Below are 27,569 nucleotides of genomic sequence, written 5' to 3' on the forward strand. Positions count from 1 at the left end.
CCAGGCCTCTGCATTTCGTCTCCTCACTTAAGTATTTTAGTGAACTCTCTGACTTGGCCGCTCGTTGACACAGAGGGGTAAGGACCATCAAAGAGTAGCACAGATGTTACCTCACCTTTACCCTTTCAGCACATCCAGCCAGGGATCAGAGCAAAACTATTTAAACTAAAATCATGCCATGATTGCTGCTACCAACAGGTGGCGCTGGTAGTCACATTTGGACATTTATGGACAGGATTCCTTTAGTTTGTTGGCTATTTTTATCTTTTGAGGATGTTTTAAATATTAACTCTGTACCTGATGAATGAAAAAAAAAATCTAGGAAAGTACTTGGAAACTATTAATGGGCGCACATTTGCTTACGACTGAGGCAAGAACAGAGATTACTTGAGAAGCAGGGAAGAGAAGAGGAAGTAGGATTTGTACATATATGAAGAATGATTTTGCAGGGAGGGGACCAGGAATAATTTTGAAAGATAAAGAATACATTGAAGAAAACATTAAGCTGAATAATAACAGAGTATAGCATATGATCTCTATATATGTATCATATACATATATGTCTCAAACTACAATATCTCTGTATTCATGTTTTGAAGTCTGTATGACAATTTTCACACAGGGAATTTGAAGAGCTAATGAAGGTTAAATGAGGTCATAGAAGTAGGATTCTTCGCTATGATTCCTTCTGTCCTTATGGGAAGAGAAGCTGCCAGGGGTTTGTGTGTGCAGAGGAAAGCATACGTGAGATATGAGAACACAGAAGTTGCTGCTCACATATCTTAGAGAAGCCTCAGGAAAGGCCAACCTTGATCTTAGACCTCCAGGACCATAACAAATTCTGTGTTCAAGTTAAGCAACCTGTGGTGCTCTCTTTGTTGTACCCCCTAGAAGACTACAGTTGCCAGCTAAACAGACTTCAGCGTGAGGCTAAACAATGTTGGTTAACACAACACCATTTTCCAGGACTCTTCCAGCGGTGTTTGTGTTAGTTTAGATCCTTCAAGAATCATCTGCTGAAGTAGGATTCTATAGGCAAGCTATTCATTAGGGCAATGTTGGGAAAGGTAAAAGGAAGAAAGCTACAGAAGGCAAAGAGAGCCTTCCAACATGCATATAGTTTTAACACCTGTGTGGGGGAGAAAAAAGCAGTGTTGATTGACAGTGGTTCAGAACACCTCACAGTTCCAAGGAAGTTTCAAATAGATTTATGCAGAGTCTGTAAGCCGAAATCTCCCACTGAAGGCATTTCATATTAGCATCTCTACCATGTTTAGTCTTGACTGAACAATCTGTAGGAAGCATAGCATTGGCATTTGGTAGAGGAGTCTGAGCCACAACAGCTGAGGTCATCAGGGACTTGTGCTTTGATATGGACATTTCACAGCCATACTCTATACCAAGATGGCTGTTAGCAGCCACGGAGACCAAACCCTTCCAAGTCTGAAACCAATGGAAACATGCATCCTTGCTCCAGCCTTCTGTAAAAGCTCTAACAGTGTCTTGGGTTGGATACACTTAGATCATTCGCCCCCACCCCCCACCCCCGCCAAGCCAGGAAGAACTCTATGCCTTTTTTCTCAGGTCTAATATTTCATGCTTCACTTCTATGTCAAGAGTTATGTCATAAGAGCTAATGGGTAGCAAGAATCACATTTACTGAATATATATATATATTTTTTTTTCAGCTTGTATTCCTGCTCATTTTTCCATTTTGATTTTGTGCTTCCCTTGTATGTAAAAGCACATTTCATGCTACAGCATGTAGTCCTCTGTTTGCTGTGTGCCTAACAGACAATGGAAAGGGAACCTGAACTCTTGATCATGCCTTTCCTCCTTATGTATTATGGTATTAGAGACTTCATTAACAAGTCACAATACAGATCAATATGCCAGGCATATAGGAAACCACTCCATCATCCATTTTTAAAAACAAAACAAAGTGCTCTTTGCCTAAGGGCACATTTCCATCACTCTCCCATCCAGCTACCATTCTCTACAAACACACGGAGCCGGTAGTGTTCCAATTTCTGTTGTTCTTGGACCTACATGTCCAATTCTTGCCATGTCCGTTGTATACAACTATCACATTTCTGAAAGTTGATTTTTTAAACATAGATTTACACGAAAAGGGAAGTTTATATCCTTGCCGTTATGTATTATAACTGCTAGATAAATGATTGTGAAAATAAGAGGTTCATCTGTTTTTTATTACCTAAAACACACCATACATTGAGCAATTGCCTTAAAGTACACCAACTGTCCCAGCCAATTCAAGGGCAGGACTGGGAATTTTCAGTGAGTTTTGATGCATCCTGTGTATCATCCCGAGCGAGGGGCTGAAAGTGAAGATTCATTTCCATTTGTGGCATGCACTCCGGAAAGGCCAATTATTTTATATACTATGGACACTGGGAATTAGAACTTAGTCCTTTCATCAAAAACCAATAGCATAGCAGAAATAAAAAACAAACAAACAAAAAAACACACATTAGGCTTTGGGTGCGGAGAAGAGTCCTTGATCAAATCCAGTGGACCAACTGCATGTGGCGTTCAGGCTTGAGACAAGAACGCGCAAGTCTCAAAGTTCTCATTCTAGCCGGAACATTCTAAGATTCTGCTAATTGTGCTGGCATGCAAGGGTCAGAAGAGGAGGGTCTAGGGCCCAGGGCTGGGCGGGTCCCTGAGCAGGATCATCCTATCTTAGTCCAGAGCCCAGAGGGCAGGGCGAGAGGAGCCATGTGCTGGCTGAGGGGGTGGAGCCAGATCCTCCTGCCGGTGTTCCTCTCCCTGGCTCTCATCCAGCTAATTACCAGCTTCTCCGACCATAAGTTTTCTAAAACCCACTCTCACGGGAAATGGAAACTAGAAGCAAGATACGTTGACAGGGGTGAGTGACTTGTGACACTAGGCAGGGTACTATGGCAGTGACACCCCCCCTCCGCCCCCGACACACACACACTGGCTTTTTGGTTGAGGCATCCTGGCTGGGTTAATTGTCCATTTCAAAACTCGCTATTTGGTGGTTGGTGGGAAGACTTTTAAAGGTTCCTGGTGTTTGGGGGAAATCCAGTCAGAATTGAGCTACTTTTCTTTCCACTACATAAATTGGATTGATGAGGACCAGAGGGAGAAACTGGCTTAGTATAAAAAGACTCCAAAGAAAAGTACCCAGTTTCTCTTTCTTGGCACCCCTTCATTGCCAGAGGCCAGAGATAGCAGAGATAGCATCAGTGTCTGGGGGCTTCTCACATCTGATCTATTTCTCAAATGATTTTAGGCTTACCTCTTCAGAGGGAGACAAGTTGGAGAAGTGGGAAAGATAATAAAGCAGGGTCAAGTTGAAACTCATTCTGGTAGAGAGACTGACATTTCTGGCTCTGGCGAAGACCTAGCTCTACACTTGAGGGGTCAAGCACCAGGCTAAAGGGCTATCCCTAGGAAACCAAGCTAGAGAGACAGATGTAATGCTTAGCTCCTTCCCGAGATGATGTGTTTTGTTTTTCCAGAGTAGCTGCCCCTCCCGCAGGAGCTCACCCAGCTTGGAACATAAAGTTGAAGTCTGACCACTTATCTAACTTTTTCTCTTCTCTTTCTTTCTACGAATGCTTTCCCTAACACTTTGGGCTTCTCCAACATTTTGGGCCCCTTACTCTCTCTCTAAATCCCTCCCTTATTCCCACATGATGCTGTTTGCCAGCCATATATCTTGACCTCCATGCTGGCTCATACAGCATGGCTCTTTTCCTTCTTTCCTCCACTGCTGTTCTTTGAGCAGCTACTGAGGCTTACACCTTGCCTGCCTTGGGGTTTGTTTTGTTTTGTTCTTTTCTTTCTAAGCATGAATAAAATTTTTCTTGAACAAAAAATTCTTTGCAAATGCTGCCGAGGGAGGCAAGTGTAGCAATATTAATATTAAATAAGAGAGATTTCAGGTTAAAAATCAAGTAGAATAGCTGGTGGTATTTTATATTTATATGCAGTACAAATTTTATTTATCTAACATATATTTTAAGTTGAAACAGTAACAGCTATGTTAAGAAAAAATATAGGACAATTACACATTTATATGAGAAAACAACAGATCAAGGACAATATTAGGGTAGAGAGAATTTTTTCCAACCGAAGCAAGGACAGTTTATTAAAAGATGCACTTGAAGCCCCAAAGAGTTGAGTTGTTTACATTAACTAGCACATGCTTTGGGCATCATCTGCATAGCATGAAGTTTTCTACAAATGCTCTTCTGTTTCATTCTCTGCACAACTTCATGTGCTTCATGTCTCATTAGCTTCTTCAATCCCGATCCAGGGGACTGTGCTTTACTATGTAGGGACCTAGAACCTCTAGAGTGCCTCTCCACCTATGCCAATCTAGTTGACCTTGGTTTCTGGGATGAGGGGAAGGGGAAGAATTAGAGGGAGGCTGTTCTGGCCTTCATTTTTGCCAATTTGTTCTTTTCATATACTAATTTTTGCAACCTTTGCAAAGACCTCCTGAATCTCATTGTCCAATTTGCCTGCTTCAAATCACCCCTGAGAGCTGTGGTCTCAAAAATCTTTTGGGGGAGCTGAAAAATAATGAATTGCCTTACATAAGTACTTCTATATATTATACATTATGCCTACAAATGAGGGCCATAACTGTTAATCCCAAAAGTGTGGGGACTGACCTAACTTATCACAGCCAAATTAATTAAAGCAAACAAATAAAGCAAACCTTTTCATTTGTGTACATGGGCTGCCTCCCCCTAAGGTTCAAGAGGTCAGCATTGGATATGAAGAAAACAAGGGTTTTATAGCTCAGGGGTAGAAGAGTGGTTCCAAATGGGGGATTTGGCAGGGAACAGGAAGGGTTATAGAAGCAGAACATAAGCATAACAAGTTAGTCATAACAACCTCCTTAAACAAAGACATGGTTGCAGGGTGGGCATAACAAGGTAGTCATAACAACAAGGGGTCATAATAACCTTTTGAAAGAAAGGCATGGCTGCCATTTCCTGGAACAGGCAGAACAGAATTATTTGTAGTTAAGGTTACAGGGAGCATAGCTCAACCCTTGAGATGGAGAGATTTAATCATAATCATGGAGAAACTCAGTTTATCTTTACTATAAGATGACTTTTAAACCTAATGTGGAGGCAGCCTGGTTCAAGGGCATCCTCTCAAAATAGCTCTGTATACCTGTAGTAGGAGTTGGCTGGAATTCCTATATCCCAAAGAACCTTATCTGGAACTGCTTTGCCCTAAAAAACACAAAACTATTTCTATGAGCATTTGGCAAGTTCCTTGGGATGCTGTTAGCATGTGGAGCCATCAGTATAGTATAGTTGACTTCATTTTGGCTTCTGAGTTTAGGAGCAGACTCCCTCATGGTGTTATTTAATAAAAAAATACTAGTGAGGAAAACACAAAAGATTTCTACAAAGGAATTCAATCTTGGAATATATTAGAAAAACATGAGGTTGAAAGTATAACCTTTTTTTTTTTTTCTTGGAGAAAAATTTTAAGTCTTAGTAGTTCACAAGTCTTAGCAGCCTTATCTTCAAGATCTCAGGAGAGAGGGTAGGGGAAATTATTATAAAGAGTAACTCTTTGAGTACTTTAAGTCTGGGTGGGAAAAGTGTTTATATATTCTGAGAAGGTGTCAACAGATGATAGAAGACAATGTTCACCTATCAACATTGTGACAGCTGCTGTAGCTCATAAACATACTAGATGCCCACATGTTTCAGAGTAGATGCAGCAGTGAACTGTATGTCTAGGAGTGCCCTTAACTTTTAAGTGAGGATATCAGAGTTTCACATTCTTAGTAGCTAGAAATTTAGTAAATGGAATCTTGTTTATCTTTTCTCTTAGCTGTTCTTTAAAAAAAATTCTTCACTAAGTAACCTTAATTGTTGAATATTTATTTATTGCAATGACAGTAAAAGGAAGTTTTGATTTGGCATGTGTGTGTGTGTGTGTGTGTGTGTGTGTGTGTGTGTGTGTGTGTATTGATCATTAGTTAGACATAAATATTGAAGCCAGGTGTCTCTACACATTTGTAATTGTATCCCTCACGGAAGAAGATGATATTTGCTGCCATCAGCAACATTATGGATATTTTAGGGTAGATGAAACTGGGCCAGGACCTGAGAGAGTGACCAGCAATATTCCACCAAATCCAAGAGAGACTGTTACTCTAGAAGTCATGAAAAATGTAGTTTCATGGAAGGAGACAGAGGAAATAAATATAAAAAATATATAAATTATGTATTTTTATGTCATGTGTGGTAGCATACATCTGTAATCCCATAAACATGAGGGCTAGGACCACATCCCCAGAACCCAAATAAAGCCAGGTGTGGTAACATACATCTGTATTCCCTATCTGTGTCAAGATGGAAGACAGACGGAAGTTAGTTTCTGTAAGCTCATGCAGTGGTAAACAAAAGATTTTCCTCAAAACAAGGTAGAAGATGAAGACCAACACTGTAGGCTGTCTTCTGAGATTCACACATGGGTATGTGACTATGAACTCCTCTTTCCCCTCCCTGCCTCCCTCCCTCCCTCCCTCCTTCTCCCTCCCTCTCCACCCCTGTGTCTCTCTCTTTCTGTCTTTCTCACATACACAACTACAAATACAAATTTAGTGGTGTCCCATAAAATCATCACTCATCAAAAACAACACCAAGGTCATGACAAACAAGGACAGACATTAAGGCCTGTTGTAGATTAAGGACACAAGATCACTAAGGGCAATATGGAATCCCACACAACCTTGGAGCACAGATATCAGTGTAAAAAAAAAAAAAAAAACTAGCTAAATCCTGAGGAAATCTGGAGTTTATTTCAAAGCAATACATAAATGTTGGTTCCCTAGATTTTGAAGTTTACATATTTATTCTTGTTCTGTGTATCCATGTCAGTACACTGCAAGTTGAGAACAACTCTGTGCAGTCAACTCTCCCATGCCACATTTGTGTGGCCTTGAACTCAGGACTTAAGGCTTACAAGGCATGTGCCTTTACTTACTGAGCCAAATTTGCTGGGCATACTTTCTTTGTGTGATCTGTAGTATGAGGTGTTAGCAATGGAGAAAATGGCTACAGAATACACAAGAACTACTGTATTATCTTCACAGTGTTCCTGAAATCTGAAATTATTCTACAGTATGACACTGGTTAGCAAAACAAGCTTAATAAGCAATTGGACTTGGGATAATGGTGGCCAAGGCTATTTCTTCTAAATAAGGCTGGAGCAGCATCTTGGGCGTTCTTGAAGCTGTAGAATCTTTTCTATTTACTTTGCTTTTTCATTGTCTTAATGTTCCTGCAGGAATTTCATCATTCCCAAAGTGTAGGAAAGGAACTAATGGTTAATAGAATTTAATTTGAAAAGTAGACTATAAGCTTTTTCCTAGCCAGGTGGGATCTGCAGCCAATCTGAAGTTAAGCAATCTGAAGTTAAATATTCCTACAGAGCCTGTGAATTCTGCCACAAAATTATAGGCAGAATGACTTTATGTCATTCTTTATGTCATTCTTTATGTCATTCTTTCTGTATCACAAAACAAGAGTATCAGATATAAGCTCTTTTTTTTTTCAGAAGACATCAGAGTAATAAAATAAGCCATAAAAATGAGGTTTTGAATTTGAACTCAGTTTTTTATTCTACAACTTTCGAATGTAAGTGATATTATTTTTTTCAACAAAAATTAAAAAAAAGTCTTCATCTGAGACAATTTTTTTTTAACTTTTGTGGCAAAACAGAATGGAAAATTGCTGGGTTTTTTTTTTTTAAGTAGTTAAAGGATTAATTAATTAGCCAGGAATGTGTTTGCAAAACTGTTCTGACAACAAGGGAACTATTAAATTACTTTTAACGTATTAAATGCATAGTAACACTGACAATGTGCTTATTTTGATTGTCTTTAGGAAGTTGTTTTTTAGAAGTTGGCTAATCAATGTTGGATGATGCCATCTCCTGTTTTTGTTTTTGTTTTGTTTTTTTCCAAACATTAGAGGAAATGAGATAGGGATTAAATTGTATTGGTTTTGTGTCTTGCTTTTCTATTGCTTTGAAGAGACAACATGACCAAGACAACTTATAAAAAAAGCGTTTAGTTGAGGGACAAGCTTACAATTTCAGAGGCTAAGTCTATGACCATCATGATGGGAGCCATGGCATAAGGTAAGCAGGCATGGCACTGGAGCAGTACCTAAAAGCTTACATTTGACCCAGAAGCAGGAGGCAGAGAGAGACTGGTCCTGGTGTGGGCTTTTAAACCTCAAAGCCCACTCCCAATGACACACTTCCTTCAATAAGGCCACACATACTCCAGCAAGGCCACCCCTTCTAATTCTTCCCAAAACAGTCTACCAGCTATGGACAAAGCATTTAAATACATGAGTGTATGGGAGCTGTTCTTACTTAAACTACCACATGGGGAAAATATCTAGGTGTATGAAAATAAAAAAAGCAAAATGTTTGAATATGGATGAATATAGCTTGAAACAAGAATGACTAAATTAAATGTACTTTCATATAAAACTGAAAAATGAATTTCATTTGGTTTTAATTTGTATGCTTTTTTTTTCTTGTAGAATGTGCTCAAAAGCAAACTTGTCCATTGTGTACCAAAGATAAGAGAGTAAGTTAATTTTCTTATGAAGAAATTGTCCTGGAAATGTTATAAACTCACGCATTTACAGTTGTCATCTGAAAGATGTACTAAGTTTTGTTTTTACACTTTTTATAGCAAGAATGAAAAATAACAGCTAAGATGATATGTTCCTCTGCAGTAAATTGTTCTTTGTTGGTTTAGAATAAAGTATGGAAATAATTTAGTACAAACGTACTTTATCTGGAAAATTACACATCAAAAAGGACAAGTTTTTGCTTAAAAAAAAAATCATACCAAAAAGTTGGAAGAATTTTTGTAAGCAAAGGAAAGATGTAACTTTTGAAATATGGGAATTATTTATTTATTTACTTACTTATTTATTTATTTATTTATTAACTTTGCTATTTATAGTCTCTAAAGACAAGAAAGAATGGCACACTGATCCTTAACTTCAGTATAACTAAGGTCCTCTTCTCTGATGATTAAATGTCTCTTGTTGTTTTTCACTTCCAAGTTTGAGGAAGCAACAAACAAATATACAAAAACAAACCAAAACAAAATAAATCCAAACAAACAGTGATGAAGCAAATAGTACCAATTTGTAGACAGCTTTACAGCAACGCTTGTAAAACCATGGTTTTTATAATTTCTCCTGGAGAACTGACCACATCAAAGACAAGTGCAAATGGCTGGTAACAAAGGGACACAATCTGGTAATGGTAACTGTCACAGCGGTCTGGACAGGTATCGACTGCCTCTTCTCTTCTAGGTCACTTCCTGTTTGAATGAACTTCTGGCTCCTGGATAACACAGCTCGCTCTGAGCCCTGAACTTCTTATGGTGTTTATTGCTTCCTTTTTTCTGACATTTTACCTATTCTTAGCTTCAACAAAATAAGACCATCTACCTGCCCTTCCACCCAGTCCTTTAGTTGCCTCAGTGTTCCTTCAGGTGCTTGGCCCTGATGGGTTCCCATCTTCTTGTAAATTCCAGGGACTATTCACCTGAATGTGTTCTCTTACCTTTTGTTGTTATTGTTTTCAATGTAAAATTTCAAACATATGAAAGTAGAGGAAACATACCTGGGGACGATGGCATGAGCTCCTTGCTTGTTCTATTTAGAAAGATGAGGTAGGAGGATCCTTTGAGCTCAGGAGTTGAAGGAAAGTCTAGGTAACTAAAAAGAACCCCACCTTTAAAGATAATACACAAGATAGTATAATAAAGCTTTATACCACGAAGGATCATTTTGGCTAACTTTGCCTCATGAATGTCCTCTCTTTGCAATTAGTTTATTTTGAAATCAATAATTATATGGATATCATATTTTATCTGTAAATATTTGATCCTTTATGTCTTCAATAGATAAAGACTGCAATTGGCAATCACATCTAAAAATTAATGAATTATCCAGTTTATTTGTTTCATATCTGTGTTTGTCTAAATCAGATTCACACTCTGTAGTTGATCAATATATGCCTTAAGTCTCTTTCACTCTATATTCTTTCTCCTCTCCCTTTTTCTTTTATTGCAATATATTTGCTACAGAATAGATTGTTGTCAGTTTCTCCACCCTCTCTCGTTCTTACAAGCTTATAACTAGACATAAGGGACTGCTCAGAGTCTGTAGGGATTGTTGGCAGCAATTTTTCTCAATGAAGACTCATTAGAAGGCTGATAAGACTTTGAAGATGTTAGCAGTAAATGAACTGTAAAAGTATCTTTTATTTGCCTGGTGTCCTTATCATCTCAAAGGCTTACTGCTGAATACTGGTCCTTTTCTAGTTCTTTCTGAACTCTTGCTGTCTGGTTCAACCCAGGTGTTTTAGCTCAAACTCCTCTCCAAGCTGAGATTTAAGTGGGCTTCTCTTGGCTTTTTCTGAATTGCTCTGCATCTGAACTCATGAAATGAACAGCACCAAACTGCATGAACTCAACTGAACTCACCTGAACTGCCTGTACTGAGCTCAACTCTACTGTACTGTCCTCTCTACTGAACTCTATTGTCTACTCTCTCCTCTACTTGTTTTCTCTTCCCTCTCCGCTATGGCCTACTCTGCTGTCTCAACTCTACTGCACTACTCTTAAGTAGCTTCTCTTTCCTGCCTCTTCTCATGAGAGTTCGGTGTATCCTATCTCTGACTCATTTTGTCAAATCGTTCTCTGATTCATCACTTTGTCTTCCCCTCAATAAGATGTCACTTTCAAACAAGAGTGATTCCTTGTACAAACTAACTTTATCTTCATTGTTTGGAATTAAAGGTGTGTACTAAGGGTGTGCCTGTATGCCAGCTAGAGTGATTAAAGGTCTGTCATTCCATCTGGATCACACAGACCTAGAAGGTCTTTGGATGTGATCCCTTGCCGGAGCAGCCAAGTTGCTGGATTAAAATTCCTCTACAATGATGTTCTCTTTACCTGTATCCAGATTTATGCCTGGGAGCTGCAAAATTTGTAACTATATTAACACACTTGCCCTCATGTTTGATGCTGTTTACATTGCCCATCTGTAATTGATCCTCTGATCTTTCTGTACTTCCAGTGCTATGCACTATTATCTGATTACTCCACAAGCACATCACATCAAAGCCCTCATTAGTATAGTTATAGACTTAAAATTTGCAAGGCTTACCTGATCCCAAATACTATCTATTATTTGTTCTTTTGGTTAGTAACATTTCTTAATGGCCATAGTGATTCAAGAAAGGTGTAACCAATATTATCCCACACCCCTTCAATTGCAATAGGTAACTTTATCTTTCATTTTTGTAGATTAAAAACAGGCTTTGGATACTAGCTTTACTCATCAAATTAAAGAGTGGCTGTCATTTTTATCCAGAGTTACATATTTTTATCATTTTTCCTTAAAGGGTTAATGCCTCCTGCTGTTCTGCCATACTGCTTTTGGATTTATACCTATACATCTTTATATTTTCTGTCATACAATATGCATTGGTTTTTTTTTTTATGTCATACTTCCTCTTTTCTCAGTTCCCCATTGACAAACTAGGTGTTTTATTCACCCTTGGGTCAATACCCCTCATACATTTCTCAGCACACATTTAGTAGTTACCGAATGGAAAGTATTCAATAACTATTAAATTAACTCTGGAGCTATTAGAAGGAGCTTAAATTACATTCAATATACTCCCTATTGTATAAAGGTGGGGAATTTTTTTCTTAAAACATTTCTGCATGTAAACCATAATGGCATATCTGGAGATGTTAGAGGAAAATACAAAAACTATTCCCAGTATCTCATAGGAATTAGTGAAAGGTTAACTATGCATAGTCAATGTGGAATTAGAATATTTTATACTGGAAAAAGATGCTCTGTCCTCCAGAAACCAGAAGGACAGTGACTTTCACTCACAGTGTTTTTGTTATTGTTGTTATTTTTGTTTGTTTGTTTTAATCACCTCCCACCCAAAACACCAGGTTTAGAAGTAGCAATTCCTAAAGCATCCAATAATATCTGAATTCCCTTTGAACTCAACCAAGGATGAACTGGTGTTTGGAAGGAGAGATCTGGTTCCTGTAAGCTGTCCTCTGACCTCCACATGCACACCGTGGTGTGCTTCCTTATGGGCATATATACATGATAATGAAATCAGTGCAATTTTTAAAACCTTTAAGGACTCAGAGCTGTCGTCATTTCTTTGACCTCTTAGAGCTATGGTCTGTTTCTCCACATCGCTTTCCTCCTTTGTAGTTCAGATAAAATGGAGAAAAAACTAAAACCTTCTTTTCGTTTCTAATGTACATTTTTTACTACTGTCACACAGTGACATGTCATCTTTAGCAAACTGATTTGAAGGTTACAAAAGCCTCTCCATAATCAAATGCCATGACCTTTCAAGCCAGTCAGTCATCCATCAGGACGCTGGCTCTTTCTTTGGTGAACTTGCCCTTCTTCAGGGCCTCTTCTCTGACTCACTTCCCTTACCAATTCCTCATTTCATATTCCTAATTAAGCCATTTTTAAAATTAATAGATTTGTCTTTGTTTTTTATGGCATAAAGTATTTTTAAATTAGTTTTCATTAAAATATTTTTCATATAACATATTTTGATCATATTATTTTTCCTCCCTCAACTCTACAGATCCTTTTCCCTTCCCACCCAACTTAATATTCTTTCTCTCTTAAAAGATCAAAAAACAACAACAACAGAAACTCAAAACAAACAAAGAGCATACATTAAAAACAAAAACAAAAGCCTAAAAGAACAATAATAAAATATGGAGAACATTTTCTGTTGGCTAACTAGTCCTGAGCCCATGAGGCCTGTTCTTTGAATATGGTTGATATAATCATTGAAGAATATACTCCACTGAAGAAACCTGATTTTTCTCTCTATCTCAGCATATGTCAATTGCAAATGGTTTCTTGGTTAGGGGTGGGACTTTGTGCTTACTTCTTTGTGCTGGAATTTTGTCTGGTTTGAACCTGTGGTAGGCCATGTTCATACTGTCAGTCTCTGAGTTCGTATGTATATCAGGCTTATTGCATCTGGAAAGCACTTTCCTTGGAGTCATCTCCAGACCTTACAATCTTTCTGCTTCTTCTTTTTCATAGACCCCTAAGCCTTAAGGGGAGAGATATGATAAATACATCCCATTCAGAACTGAGCACTTGAAGTTTCCCACTTTCTGCACACTGTCCAGTTGTGGGTCTCTATGTTTATTATCATCTACTGCAAGAACACTTTAATTCTGCCTGTTCATCCTGTGCTCTCTTACCTGCAATCATAGCTTACATCTACCAGATCACTAACAGTTGTTACTTGATTGACATTTCCTTCTTGGTATTTGTTTTAATCATCTCAAACCTACAATATCACTAACTAACTAACTCAATTTATCATTTTGCCTTCCTTAAAGAAGTTTTTTTTATTTTTACTTCCTTATTTATTCCTGGCATCATTTCTCAAAAATTCTAATTTTAAAACTCTTTGGCTCCTCTGCCTTCCATGAAACATCTGTCCACTCATTTTCTTTCAGATGAAGTAATCTTAAACTTCTTATACTGCTACACTATCCCCACCATCCCCACACCCCATCTCTTCAGTCTCTTCTCATGCCTTATTCATTATAATTAGGTTTTTAAAATCAAGTCACCTTTGAATTCCAAATAATCCAGTTCAGTCTCTATTGTCAAATAAAATACAATATATTAACTCCTTAGTCTGAGTCACAACCCATCACAATCCAAGAGACATTTCTCTTTCTGAATGGTGTTACAAAAACACATCAGGACCTATTTTCATTTTCCTACCATGGTGTTTGTCTTAGTGTTCTGCTGTGTCTCCTGTGTTTCTTTCCTCCTCTCTATGCACTTGTTTTTTGAGACCTATACTACTTGTCCCATGGTGACTGAAATATCCAGACATTCTGAACAGAAGTGAGTACTTTCTCATGTTAATGACCACATTTTAAATATTGATCATTTTGAAATGATGATATTCATCCATTCAGAGATAAATGGAAAATGGACTCAGAGATAAACAAATTGTAAATTTGTTTGTATCTAAACATTGTGCCTCTTCCAGGAAGGAGAAGCGATGCTTTGTTCATTTGTGTAGTGTCTGCTGCATCTAGCATCTGCCTTGTAAATCTTCTTTCATTCCCTGTATCCTAACACTCATTTTCTATTTGTTTGGTAGCATAGCACCAGCCCCTTTTAAGTACAATGTTAACAACCTATTAGTCACAATTAAGTACCTCTCCCTTTCCTGGATATTTTCATTTCAATGACATTTCCATATAAAAAATAACACAAAGTTATGAAGACAGGGTTCTACTCCAAAATGAAGATTCCAGTGTTCTTCTGGAGCAGTAGTAAATGTCACCCTAAATCCTTTAGCTGGATTCTCAATTGTCACATACTTAAGAGATTGAGACTGTGAAGTTCTCATAGTTACATGGTTCACCCTCCTTAGCTATAAGGAAAATCCAATCCACGTAATTTGTCTTAAATTATACATTACCAATTTAGGGAGGCTCAATACACGTTGTTCCTCTAGGCAATGAATATGAAGTTCTGTGCTTTGAAGACTTTTTAGACATGGTTACAGTAGTTAAGGTCTCATATCTTTTTTTAGTGGTAAGTGGTAGAAACTCTAACTAATTTAATAAAAGTGAGAATTCACTCCTTCACAAAATTGGGTGGGCATGGTTTCATGCTCAGCTGAATCTCAAAGGATGTCACACTCCCATTTATCTTCTTCCTTTCATCTCCTAGTCCCTGGCACCTTGTTTATTGACCTCTCCTATAGAGTATTCTCTAAACAACCAAAGGGTATTCTCTAAACAACCAAAGGACAGACTCACTGCTAGCTGATCTCTTCAAATGTCTATAACTCCGAAGAGGGGACCTTAGTTATGCTGAAGTTAAGGATCAGTGTGTCATTCTTTCTAGTCTTTAGAGACTATAAATAGCAAAAAAAAAAAAAAAAAAATTAAAAGCTTTATCTTTCCTTTGCTTACAAAAATTCTTCAAACATTTTGGTGTGATTTTTCTATTTCAAGCAAAAACTTGTCTTTTTTGATGTGTAATTTTCCAGATGGAAGTACATATTTGTACTAAATTATTTCTATTATTTATTCTAAAGCAACAAAGAACAGTTTACAACAGAGGAACATATCTTCATATCGGTTATTATTCATTCTTGCCATCAAAAGTGCCCCAATGCAAAATAATGCTAAAAATTACATTTGCTCACAGTCACTGAGCTTTGCTCCCAGCTCTAGGGTCTCAAACAAATCCTCGTTGGATATGGCTCCTCATGTATCATGCTCCATCAAGTCACTACAGAATCAATAAAACCAACTTCCCAGAACCCACTAACCAACACTAACACACAAATGAAGATAACAATAGTGAAGACAAGGCTCCTATTCAGAAAAGAAGATAATGGTTAGTGGTGGTGCAAACCAAATCTATGCTATATTCTCATCTTGAGTATCACATGCCAAAAAGTGAGTTTTTTAGCGGCAAATTATCTGGATACCCAGGCTAGGCTTCTGAAAGATCTCCATTTTTCAGAGAGAGAGAGAGAGAGAGAGAGAGAGAGAGAGAGAGAGAGAGAATCCTAGAAGGGAATGTCTCATTTGAGAAGTGAGCTACCTTGGGAGTTCACCTATGGACCCCGATGGCTACTGGATACTGTCACTCAGCTTAGCACTTGACTAACAAGTTCATCTCTGTTAGGGTCACATTTATTCTGTCAATTTCTCTCTCTTAACCTCTGTTATATGCCACGAGCTTGACTCTTAGGAGTTTTGAGTAATAGCTAAAGCTAGCTGTTGGTTCTTATCTTTGAGTCTAGACCTTGCCTTTGCAGTTCCAGTCTTTAAGCCGTAGCCTAAGATCCACTGACCTAAGTGGCGTCAGTCTTAGATTTGCTTTACCAGCTCGACTTGAACTTTGATCTTGGCAAACATGGAACAAAAGCTGGTCCGGGAAACACCTCATGTTCTCAGGTGGTGCCTAAGGTGACTCTTTACTCTGAGTGAATCATTATCTCTGCTAGCTTTGGGATTCTGCAGCAAGAAGTGATGTGAATGTATCTAGAATCAGTCCCCCATGATGGCTTACAAGTTCACAGCTGGCTACCATCTTTACCAGCTGTGTGATCATCTTGTGATTAGTTAGTTCTGTGCCTTATTGTTATCACGTCTAAAGTGGCTGGTTTACAGGATTGTCATGACAATGAAATGAATTAATGCATATAAAAGACTTAGAACACTGCCTGTCACATGCTAAGCACTTTTTAAAAAGCTTTATTTTATTTTATGTGTTTGAGTACTAGCTTGTATGTAAGTACGTATACACATGCTCTCCTAGAGCCCTCAGAAGCCAGAAGAGGGAGTTAGCCACGCCTCCTGCTGCAGTTACAGGTGGTTGTAAGCCATCTGATTTGATACTGGGAATGGAGTCCAGATCTCTGGAAAAAGTTGCAAGAACTCTTGATGGCTGAACAATCTCTGTAGCTCCACCCTTCACATTTTTGTCTTCTTCCAGGTTCTGGTCTTTTCCTCAAATAGCAATTTTCCTGATTGTACTATTCTGTACCTCACGTGGACAAGGGTTTTGAGTTCAGCCTTCATTTTTCAATGTGATTGTCTGACCATCAGTGAGCAGAAGGTGTAGGGAACGGCCATAGACTGATTGACAGCACCAACAATACAATATGTCACGGAGAAAGACTCCCCCACAAGAGATAGTAGATGCTACAGAAAAGGAACTTTATACTGCCTCATGCAGTTCTCAACACTACTTCCTGACATACATTTTGGGTTGAATCCTCCAAATGCAGCATCTGAGAAAGGATTGCAGTGTGTGGGACATCTGTGAGACTCAGCTGTAGCAAAAACCCCATGGAGAAAATGGATTCCAAGAAGATAAGGGACAAGAACCAGGAAAGAATGAGGTGTCAGCATCTACATTTTCCCTGACTGATGGTTCACCCTGTGGTGGGTGGGGGATCACATGACAGAGCCATCCTTTTACTATAAGCAAAGATGCTCAATGGGTCACTGTTTGGATCTCCTTATTCATCAGTTATTGGCCCATAAGGATAGGAACTTTGGGGGCAAGGTGGTCCCCTAAGGGTAAACTTTTCCAAAGAGAATGTGTGAGCCTTTGGCAGCCAATATTCACCGCTGCTGTGGTTTGAGAACACTGTTCAGGTAAAAAGAAAGGCTCTTTACAGACCACCAGTGGCTTCTACTATAACCAAAACCGTGTTGGGAATGGCTGGTATTTATTGGCTACATATTGCACCAGTTCTAAAGCCTTGCTGTTACACTGCTTTTATTTTTATCTTCCACATACAGTGTATTTGGTGCCGAGAAGAAAGTGTTTGCAAAAAGTACTGTTTTCCATATTCTGACTGTAAATTCAATTCTATATTTTGGGCAAACTGTAGAGGTGAGTTCTCCTCATTTAAATTTTTTGTGACTTCATTTCAATTGGCTTTCACATAGTAGAAATTTGCTACATTTAAAAGATTTTAAATGACTAGATTTGCTTTAGTAAAATTCTCTAGGCCAGGGCTGTTCTTCAGTGTTGTCCTCTTATCTAAGCTCATAAATTGTTCCAGGTGTTGATTTAAGTTGATGCTTGATAGTTTAGGTTCATTTGTAAAAATATCTGTTATATAATAGTCATAACCTAGTTAAGGGATGTCTGTGTTCTGATGTTGTGGGAACTCTGAGTGCATGTCTGTGTGTGTGTGTGTGTGTGTGTGTGTGTGTGTGTGTGTGTACATGCTAGTACTGAAATGCAGATGTACTGAGCCCAGTGGTGTTACTGTAACATATTTCCTCAGCTAATGTAGTCTATATCGAGAGTTACCATTAAGCATGGTGACTCCTCAAATATCATTCAACAAAAAGAATTGTTATATTTATAATGTCAAATTTGGGCATGTTATAAAATAGGTAACAAAGCAAAAAATTGTGCTAATATTTTTCAATGAAATTTCCCAAAAAGCCAAAACAGGTGATTTTCCAAGTAAAGCTTACTTTTATGAGAATAAGTCCCACTTGTCTAAATTGGAGTGAACATATATAATTTTGCCCTAAATCTCTGTTTGCTTCTATAGGTCTGTTTACATCATCTGTATTTGCACCTGAAGCACTTTGCTTTCAGTATGAACAAAAACTCTGATCTTTTATTTCAAGTATTCCCTTCTAGTTCACTTGCCCATACACTAGGCTAATGAGTTATATAGTCTGAAGGAAGAGAAGGTTCACCAGACTTAGAGATTTGCTTTCCCAGTAAGTGTGGGCTGTCTCTGATAATGAAAGGCTGTCACTCAGACAACAAATCACCCCACTTTGTCCACATGCACCTTTATGGAAACTGCAGCCTGAGACATCAGCCTCACCTGCTGAGAAAGTACCAGAAATGAAATAGAAGGCAAAAAAAAAGGGGGGGGGGATGATGCAATATTTTGTTTACCGCTTCTACAATCCAAATGAATTTCACAGCAGGGATTGTTGAATTAGTGGTAGTCTGATTGGAGCATGGGGTACATAGTCTCATTTCCAACAGTGATTTGTGAATGTATATCCAAGAATCCAGATTGCATGATACTAGAAAAATTAAAAACAGAAGAAAAATTTTAATCTACTATTAAAATATGTGTCTTTTCATTAATTTCAGTGGATATGTTTGGAGTCGTCATGCTGATCCTGGTTGCAATATTAGCAGTAGGATTCTTGTGGTATTGCCTCGCCTATTACTTTTACATGCAGGAGTATGTCATTTTATTCTTCTTCAGCATTCACTTTGGGATGATAGCATTGAAAAACAATACTAAGATAACTAACAGGAAGTGTCTAAGAGGGACATAAAAGGCTTCTGGGACAACCCTACCACCACCATACCCCACCCCACCCCCACACTCCAGAGTAACAGCCTAGACAGGAAGTCATTCAAGAGAACTCTTAAAAATGGTGGTAAGGCAACATGAGGAACTGTAATCAAGGGTCACAGCATTAGGAGTGTTGGGAGACACCGCCCTAAGGGAAGATGAAACATTACATCCTGTAAGGAAGCTTCTTAAGAAAAGAAGTAAACTGATTAAATAATCCTGGAAGTCTAAACAGATTCAGGATGTCCCAGAGACTGGGCAGATCCACTCAGTGCCTCCATCCCCAAGAGAATCCAAGTAGCAAAGACTGTTAAGTCTTTCTCAGAGAAGACAAACTGCAAAGAAGATGCACTGAGCTGCTTAGAAGAAAGTCAGAGAGACAGAGACAGAGACAGAGAGAGACAGAGAGCATGCAGCCTGGAGGACGCACAGCCAACCAAGCAGCTGAAAAGAAGCAGAGGCAAACCGAACTGCCTAAATCAGCAGAGCTGCCTGGGCACTGGCCAGGCTTGTTGAGCTGCCTGCAGGCTGAGCAGTGTGCTCCAGGAATGTAGCTTTTGTGACTTATCACCCATGCTGGGGTGGGCATTTGGGGAAGCAGCTGTCACTGAGTCCTTTCTGCTTCAATACTCCTGTAAGTAACCCCATGAAAGCTCACTAAATTGAAAAAGATGCAGTAAGAACGCTGAGTGTCGCTCTCCACAACCGATGGCTTCTGGTAGGGTGCAGGCGGGGAAGGACTCAGTTTCCTAAGGGAATGGCCACTGGGAGTTTGACCATGCTCCAGTGAGTACATGGGCAACACAAATTTGACTTGTGTTTTTTTGTTGTTGTTGTTTTGTTTTGTTTCATTTTTTTTTTTTAGCGGGTGGGGGAAGGGTCACAAGGGTTGGGAAGTGGACCTGGGAGGACTGGGAAATGGGATTGGGGTGCATGAAGTGAAAATCCTAAGTAATCAATACAAAATCATTTTGGAAAAAAAAAGAAAATACTGTGTCCACGTGGTAAGGAAACATTGAAAGGTACATACAACATTATGAGATGAAAAGAAAGAATAACCGATTTTTCTACCCCACCTTCATCAATAGCATGTCTTTTGCTGAAGCCAAGCCATTCTTCAGTGTGGCTGTTTGTGGCTCTGCTGAGTATCTCCAAATAGGTTAACTACATGACCAAACACCTCAGGCCACACTGACTTCATGTATTACCCTTAGCCCCTATCAGGAAGCCTGAAAATTCTGTCTTGTGCTATCCTTATAATCTTTGTGTGTGTTCTTTTGAGATTTTTAATTACTTTTCATATGTTTCATTAGTAACCTTCAGGTTACTAATATTTATATATTCCATATTTTTTGGAATGTGCTTAGTCCTTTTGATCCTGTTTTTAAATCCGAGTCTTTCTCTTATTATTTAATATAAGAAATTTGATCGCCAGGAGCAGTCTGCTCTCCTTTAATCTTAGCACTCAGCAACAGAGGCAGGGACAAATCTGAATTTCAGTCCAGTCTCGTACACATAGTGAGACCTAATCTTAAATTTGTTTTTTATTCCCTATACTTCTCATTTCTCCTCTCTTCCCTTTAGATCCTTCCTTCTGTAAGCTTTCTCATTCATTTGACTTTATGTAGTAGTTAATTTCTATTTTATGTCTATAATTACATCTCAGAATGCTCGTAATTTAAATCTGAAATGTTTAACTATTTAAAAGAATAAAATATATGAGTTATGAATATTATATAAAAACTCAAAGTGAAAGTAGAAAATATAATTCTATGCTACTCGTCCACATTTCTTGAAGGAGAATTATCAGTGTCCAAGTCTATGGAATTCTCTTTCTTTACACCCATTTCTTGAAATCACACCATTATTAACTTGCTTCATATATACACTGTATCTTTCTTGGTCTTCCCTCACATTTCCAGGAGTTTTAATTTTTCCCCTTGGATTTTTAAAATAATTTCATTATTTCTTGTTATTAGAACATGTAGCCAGGCATAGTAGCATTTACCTTTGATCCCAGCACTTGGGAGGTGCAGGTGGATCTCTGTGTGTTTAAGGTTAGCCTGATCTACAGAACAAGTTCCAGGATAGCCAGGACTGCATAGAGAGACTCTGTCTCAAGAAACCAAAAAAAGTATCTTTGTTCTAATCATTTTAATAATTGATCTTTATATTTGATAAAATATTTTTCCTGCAGTCATTTTCCTGAAACTCTCTTGACATCCTATTCTGAATTTTTAATTAAGTTGGCGTACACAGTGATAATTTAATTAAGATATTTTATAAGTATATGTTATTATATTTTGTTCTTACTCCCCTATCACCATCTTCCTCCCTTTCACTTACCCTGCTGCTTCCCCTCTGACCCCATTCTTCCACACATTCCATAGGTCTCCATCATCCTTGTCTACCAACATCCTACTCTAATTCACAAAACATTTCATAACTAAAGTAAAAGAATATTGTGATTTCCTGTCTTCCTCTCTTTAGAGTTTTTCTTTTTCCTTTTGTTTCCTTTCCTGGAGAATAGAGTTTCTCTTTCTAAACAGGCTTTGTAGAGTTTGAAAACTATTTGTAGTTCATAGTTGCTTACCAGTTTGTCTTTTTTCCACTCTTTTATGGCCTATCACAGTGTTTCTTTTTTTAAAATTTATTCATTTTTATGTACATTTGACATACATATATATATGTATGTATGTCAAATATATATATATATATACATATATATATATATTTATATTCCAGTGGATCTGATTCCTTCATTGAAATATATATTTCAATATATATATTTTTAATCAGATCCACTGGAATTTGAGTTACAGATCAGACAGTTGTGAGCTGCCATGTGGGTGCTGGGAATTGAACCAGGGTCCTCTGAAAGAGCAGCCAGTGCTCTTAACCGCTGAGCCATTTCTCCAGCCCCCACAGTGTTTCTTTTGTCAGATTGTATGCTTTTATAAGAAGGACCCCTAGATAAGACAGGTAGAATCAAATATAAATAGACTCACACAGGTAGGCTTACCTGCATGTTTTATTTAAAAAAAAAAAAAGTTGGTCAAAATACAGTTTGCTTGTTTGGTACCTCTATTTTGTCTAGAAAATTATATTTTTCTGGTATCAGGGGTTTATGCCTTTCCTTATTAACACAGCAGTACAAGACAGAGTAAGATGTCCATATTCCTTTCCTCTCAAACAACAGAACAAGTAAGACAAGAGAGCTAATGGGGCACAGCATGTGTGGCAAGGGGCTACTATTTTGTATTTTCTTTAAGTACAGTTCAGTGCTTATAAACAAAATAGCAAATGACACCCATTAGAGTAGAGGCCTTAGCAAAAGCCCATTGCTGAAGTTTCTTTTATTGACAGTTTAAAAAACTGAGTATGCTCTAACAATTGAACTTCATTCTGGTTTAACTTAGTTACCCATCTTCATTTTACATTTCTTTTATAGGCATTCTATACCTTCATTAATTGAGTGGGCACAAGAATACCAAGGCGGTATTCTTGTTCATCCAACCATCCTCCTTGGGTTCTAGTACATCAATGAAGATGTGGCTCAGTAGTAATGCACTTGCCTAGCATGCATAGGTCCAGGGGTTCAAGACACAGCACTGAAAAGAAATTCTTGTAGGAACATCCGTCTTTATTTTTAAAATGTTTGTTATTTCATTTGATATAATTTTGATAGCATATAAAATTAAAGCACTTTAAAGTTTAAATATTAATAAAATATAGATATTTGATATATTTGATGTTTTCTTGAATGCATCTATTATTATTTATTATGTACTACATGTCTCTGTCTCTAGAGATATAATAATGAAAAGACCAATACTTTGCCTTTATGTGGGACAGAGATGAGCAAAGCAACAATTTTTATTTATTGTTAATTTTATTTATGTTTTCTTGTTAATGGAATTTTAGATGGCATTCCATTCAATTCAGTTGTACTTTTCTTATTAAAATGTGCTAATTCTCCTGATGAGTAGATAAATGAATTCAAATTAATAAAGCAAAGATGTTAAGATATTATATAACTATGCTGTATATAGTGAATTAAGATAATTTCAGCTATAACCATTCTTAAACTTACTCTAAATTCATCTCGTTTTGAACAGGCGGCAGACCTTTTATTATGCAAGAAATCAACAAATTCCTGGATACAACTGGAATGCTCCTGGCAAGTGCTCTTGTCCCATTTGTAGGCACCCCTAGGCTTTTTCAGTGATTGACATGCTCACACTGTAGACCTCGGGCTTAAAGGTCACCTGAGAAATGTGACAACAGATTTCCTCATCTTCGTTTTGAAATATACTTCTATTGCCTTAATAGTAGACTAGGATTTGCAAAATAGTAATTGTGATAATAATAGAAATATTGGATGAGGATTGTTAAAATTTTTCAATTCACTTGGAGATTCAATTGCTTCCCCATTCCCTTCTTTCCTGTTTAAGTGAGGAAACCAAGGAGACCTTTGTCTTAGGGAATCCTTGTGAGCTTTTCCTTCATCTCACCTAGGACTCTGGGCCACCCAATGTCCAACTCTTTTCTTGGTTCTTCATGCTGTCCCTTAGTTAGTCCCTTACGCAGGACTCAAGTGTGGCTTCCCTGGTTGGCAATTTTTGTTTATACAATACAGATTATAAACAGGTTTCTGGTTTGTGTAATGGGAAAACATGGAGCCTATACAGTGTTTTTTAAACACAGCGCTTCTCACAAACGAAGTGGGAGAGAGAGCACTCTCTGGCCCACACTGTTTTCTTAGCAAATGAATCCAGATGATTTCCTGGCTTAGAGAATCACTGAGTGTCCATGATTTTCTGTCACTGAGGACAACGAGCCTTATGGTTTCTTCATGCATTTAGCCTTTTCCTCTTCGTTAAATCCCCACCCAGGCTAATGCCACCTTATTATTGTTGCTTGACCCCTAAATATTAAAACAGCAATAGTATTAAAAGTCACAGCATACAAATCCTTAGAGTGTTTATGGTATTTGTGGACAACTTATGGTTAATGTTTTTGAAGATTGCTTTCATTGATTTTGTTAAAAGTATTTGAAAAAGTGATTTTTTTTTCCATAGAATATTATGAATAAATAACTGACAAGACAGATCTTCCAGAGAGAGAAGGACGACACTTCAACGGTAAGGTTCTCAGTAATCCTTTAGGGAATTTCTGTATTCCTGGTTTGTATAAAATAGTTTTTTAGGAATAATCAATTAGAATTATTGAGGAAGAATCTTAGAATCTATAAATTCTGTAGGCATATTTCAATCTCTGAATGCAAAATATAACAGAGGACAGAGATGTGGGAATTTCTGAGTCGGGCTTCTGTTTTAATCTGAACCTAGTCTAGCTAAAAGGCTGCTGATAAAGGTTATCTTTTCACAAAACCAGTTCCTACTTGGTGGATCTTTTTTTCCTCTTCTTTTTTTCTTTACTTCTGCCTTGATCTTTATTATTTCTTACTAACTCCGTGCTTAGTTTGGTCTTCTTTTTCAAGTCCGTCATGTGTAATTTTTATAGTAGTTTATTCTTGATGGTTCTTTTTTATATGGTCTCTCATTCCTATTAACTTTTCTCTTTAGAACTACCTTTGCTGACCCTATACATTCCTGTATTTTTCTGTCTCAGTAAATTTTCTGATTTCCCTTTGACTTCTTTGATCTGTTGTTCATTTGAACATGTCGCTTCATTTTCACACACTTTCTTGACCATGTATGTTCTGTTGCTACTGTTCTGTATATGTCTGCATGGTGTAAAATGTTGTTCAAATCCCACATTTTCTTATTGATTTTCTGTATACATAAGCTATACATTATTAGAACTGTGATATCAACATTCCCTCTTATCTATCACTTCAGATTTATTTAATATTTGTTTATATATTGGAAGTGCCAATGTTGGGTGTGTATGTATTTATAGTTCATAAGTTTTCTTGGCAAATTGACTCTTTTGTTACTGAAGAGGTACAAGAAAATGACACCAATGAAGATTAACATCAATTACCATGAAATGAATGCAACAGCATTCTCCAATTAAAAGGCATGGAATGGCCTTGGTGTGATTCTGTCCTGTGTGTCTGTTCTTAGGAGCAGTAAGTAGTTTTCTCTGTCGGACTTCTCTGACACAAGAAATGTGCACCTCTGCCTCACAGAAGACCTGATGACCATGGACCTGAGCTCTCTTAAGCCTCAGAACTGCCTTTTTGGTTGTAAACTAAAGGCCGCCAAAGATACTTTATCACTTTAAAGTGGATAATAATGAATATGAACACCAGCTATCATTAAGAATGGTCAGTTTAAGGGCAGGGGTAAAAAACAAATTACACATTGTAGAGACAGGAGCAATGGACAATAAAGGCAGTCCAATGAAAGCAACACTGGCAACTCTGAAAATGTCTGTACAGTTTCCTTTGGGGGCTTTGGGACTCCACCACCTGTGGTCCTACGGTTGAAGTGTGGATCCCGACCTGTGCACACGAGTAGCCATAGAGGAAGATGCAGAGTCAGAACATGAGTATGAGGAGGATGTAAAACTCTTTTTGTGTGGAAAACGATCAGTCCCCCGAGGTGGTAACCAGGTTCCACAGGAAAAAGTAAAACTTCATGAAGATGATGAGGATGGTGCTGAAGCTGATGATGATTTTGATGATGAGGAAGCTAAAGAAAAAGTTCCAGTGAAGCAATCTGTATGAGATACACCAGCAAAAATGAACAAAAATAAAACCAAAGTGAAAAAGACTTAAAACCATCAATATCAAGATCAAAGGGTCAAGAGTCCTTCAAAAAACAGGAAAAAAAAAAAAACTCCTAAAACACAGAAAGGACCTAGTTCTATAGAAGGCAAGCAAGCAAGCAAGTATAGAAAAAGGGTGTTTCTTTTCCCAAAGTGGAAGTCAAGTTCATCAATCATGTGAAGAATTGCTTCCTTCCGGATGACTGACCAGGAGACTATTCAAGACCTCTGGCAGTGGAGAAGTCTTTTTAAGAAAATGGTTTAAACAGTTTGAAATATTTCATCTTACTTTATTTCTGTAACAGTTGATAGCTGTTCTTTTTATAATACAAAGTGAGAAACTTCCCTTCTGTGTTTGGTAAACGTTGTCTAGGTTCAATTGCCAAGAATGTGTTGTCTAAAATGCCTGTTTAGTTTTCAAGGATGGAACTCCACCCTTTACTTGGCTTTAAGTATGTATGGAATGTTGTGATAGGACATAGTAAAAGTGGTAGTCAGATGTGGGAGACAAATAAATGTGAAATAAACTCAGTATTTTAATAAAGAAAAAAAAAGGGCATTGAATGGATTTAAAATCAACCCCAGCTATATGTTCTTGACAAGAAGCTCATTTCTTCTTTAAAGACATAAAAGAACATGTGGTGAAAGATATTCCATGAAAATGGAAATTGAAAGAGAACAAGGCTAGCTTTACTTAAAGCATACAAAATAAAATTTAATAAAAAAAAATCTGAAAAGATGAAATTGGTATTGGAGCTCATTTGATAGCACTCTTAGTTAGCATGTACAAAAACATGAGATTAATCCTGGCACTGAATAAACTGAATGTGAGGACACACATCTATAATCCCACTACTTGGAAAATAGAAGTAGGAGGGTCAGAAATCCAAGGTTATCCTTAGCTACATAGTGATTTCAAGGCCAACATAGGGTACAGGAGACCCTGCTCCACCCTATCTCCAAAATAAAACACTGCAAGACAAACATGGTCTTGGTATTTCAAAAGTTCATTTTTATGTCAGTGATGAGATGGGATCTTTTTCCTTTTCTAAGATTTATTTATTTTTTACATGTATTGGTGTTCGGCCTGCATGTCTGTGTGAGGGTGCCAGATCCTTTGGAATAGAAGTTACAGACAGTTGTGAGCTGTCATTGTGGGTGCTGGGAATTGAACACGGGTCCTCTGGAAGAACAGCCAGTGTTCTTAAATGCTGAGCCATCTCTCCAGGCCCAACATGGAATCTGTTTCATAGTTTAATTTTCTATTCACATGTTAGTACAAATATACACACATATACACATACAGTGTTTGTGTATGATGTTCCTATACACTCTCTGTGAAAGTCAGAGGTGAACAATAGTGTTTTCTTCCATCACTTTCCATTTTATCTTTTGAGACATTTATCAGGAACTTGTGGTTTTAGCTAGATGCTGGCCAGGGAGTCCCTGGACAACACCTGCCTCTGCCCAGTGCAGCAGCTGCAGCTAGGCTTTGCCACATATGGCTTTTATGTGGGTGCTGAGGACCCAAGTGAAGATCTGTATGCTTGTGCAACCAACATTTTTCTACTGAGCAGTCTGCACAGCCTGTCAAACAGAACTTTGAACATATTTTCAGGACCATTGCTTTGCCTTTTGGATCATTTCCTAGTACCATAATAGTTTCATTGTGAAGTCCAATAAATAATTTAAAGATATTAATGGAATTAAATTCTTCCCTACCTTACATCATTCTTCTTGTCTTTAGTTTTTATTAACTTTAATTTCAAGTAGAATAAATATTTTAAACTCTTCCAGTACTTGATATTTCACAAAATTAAAATACATGGTCTCTGGAAATCATC

The 27,569-nt window shown here is 37.7% G+C and overlaps 1 protein-coding gene across 1 annotated transcript; it reads left to right on the forward strand.

Annotated features, from left to right (window-relative positions):
* Positions 1 to 2,739: 2,739 nt before the first annotated feature.
* On the forward strand, positions 2,740 to 25,990 carry Pttg1ip2 (PTTG1IP family member 2). The gene is given in 13 exon segments (XM_055612913.1): positions 2,740 to 2,890; positions 8,586 to 8,632; positions 17,444 to 17,537; positions 18,777 to 18,874; positions 23,113 to 23,167; positions 25,145 to 25,224; positions 25,226 to 25,388; positions 25,391 to 25,469; positions 25,471 to 25,678; positions 25,759 to 25,785; positions 25,787 to 25,850; positions 25,853 to 25,914; positions 25,916 to 25,990. Coding segments are annotated over 13 exon segments (1,203 nt in total).
* Positions 25,991 to 27,569: the final 1,579 nt, after the last annotated feature.

This window comes from Psammomys obesus, unplaced genomic scaffold (genome assembly GCF_907164565.1).
Source record: "Psammomys obesus unplaced genomic scaffold, mPsaObe1.curated_primary_1811, whole genome shotgun sequence".
Classification (NCBI taxonomy): domain Eukaryota; kingdom Metazoa; phylum Chordata; class Mammalia; order Rodentia; family Muridae; genus Psammomys; species Psammomys obesus.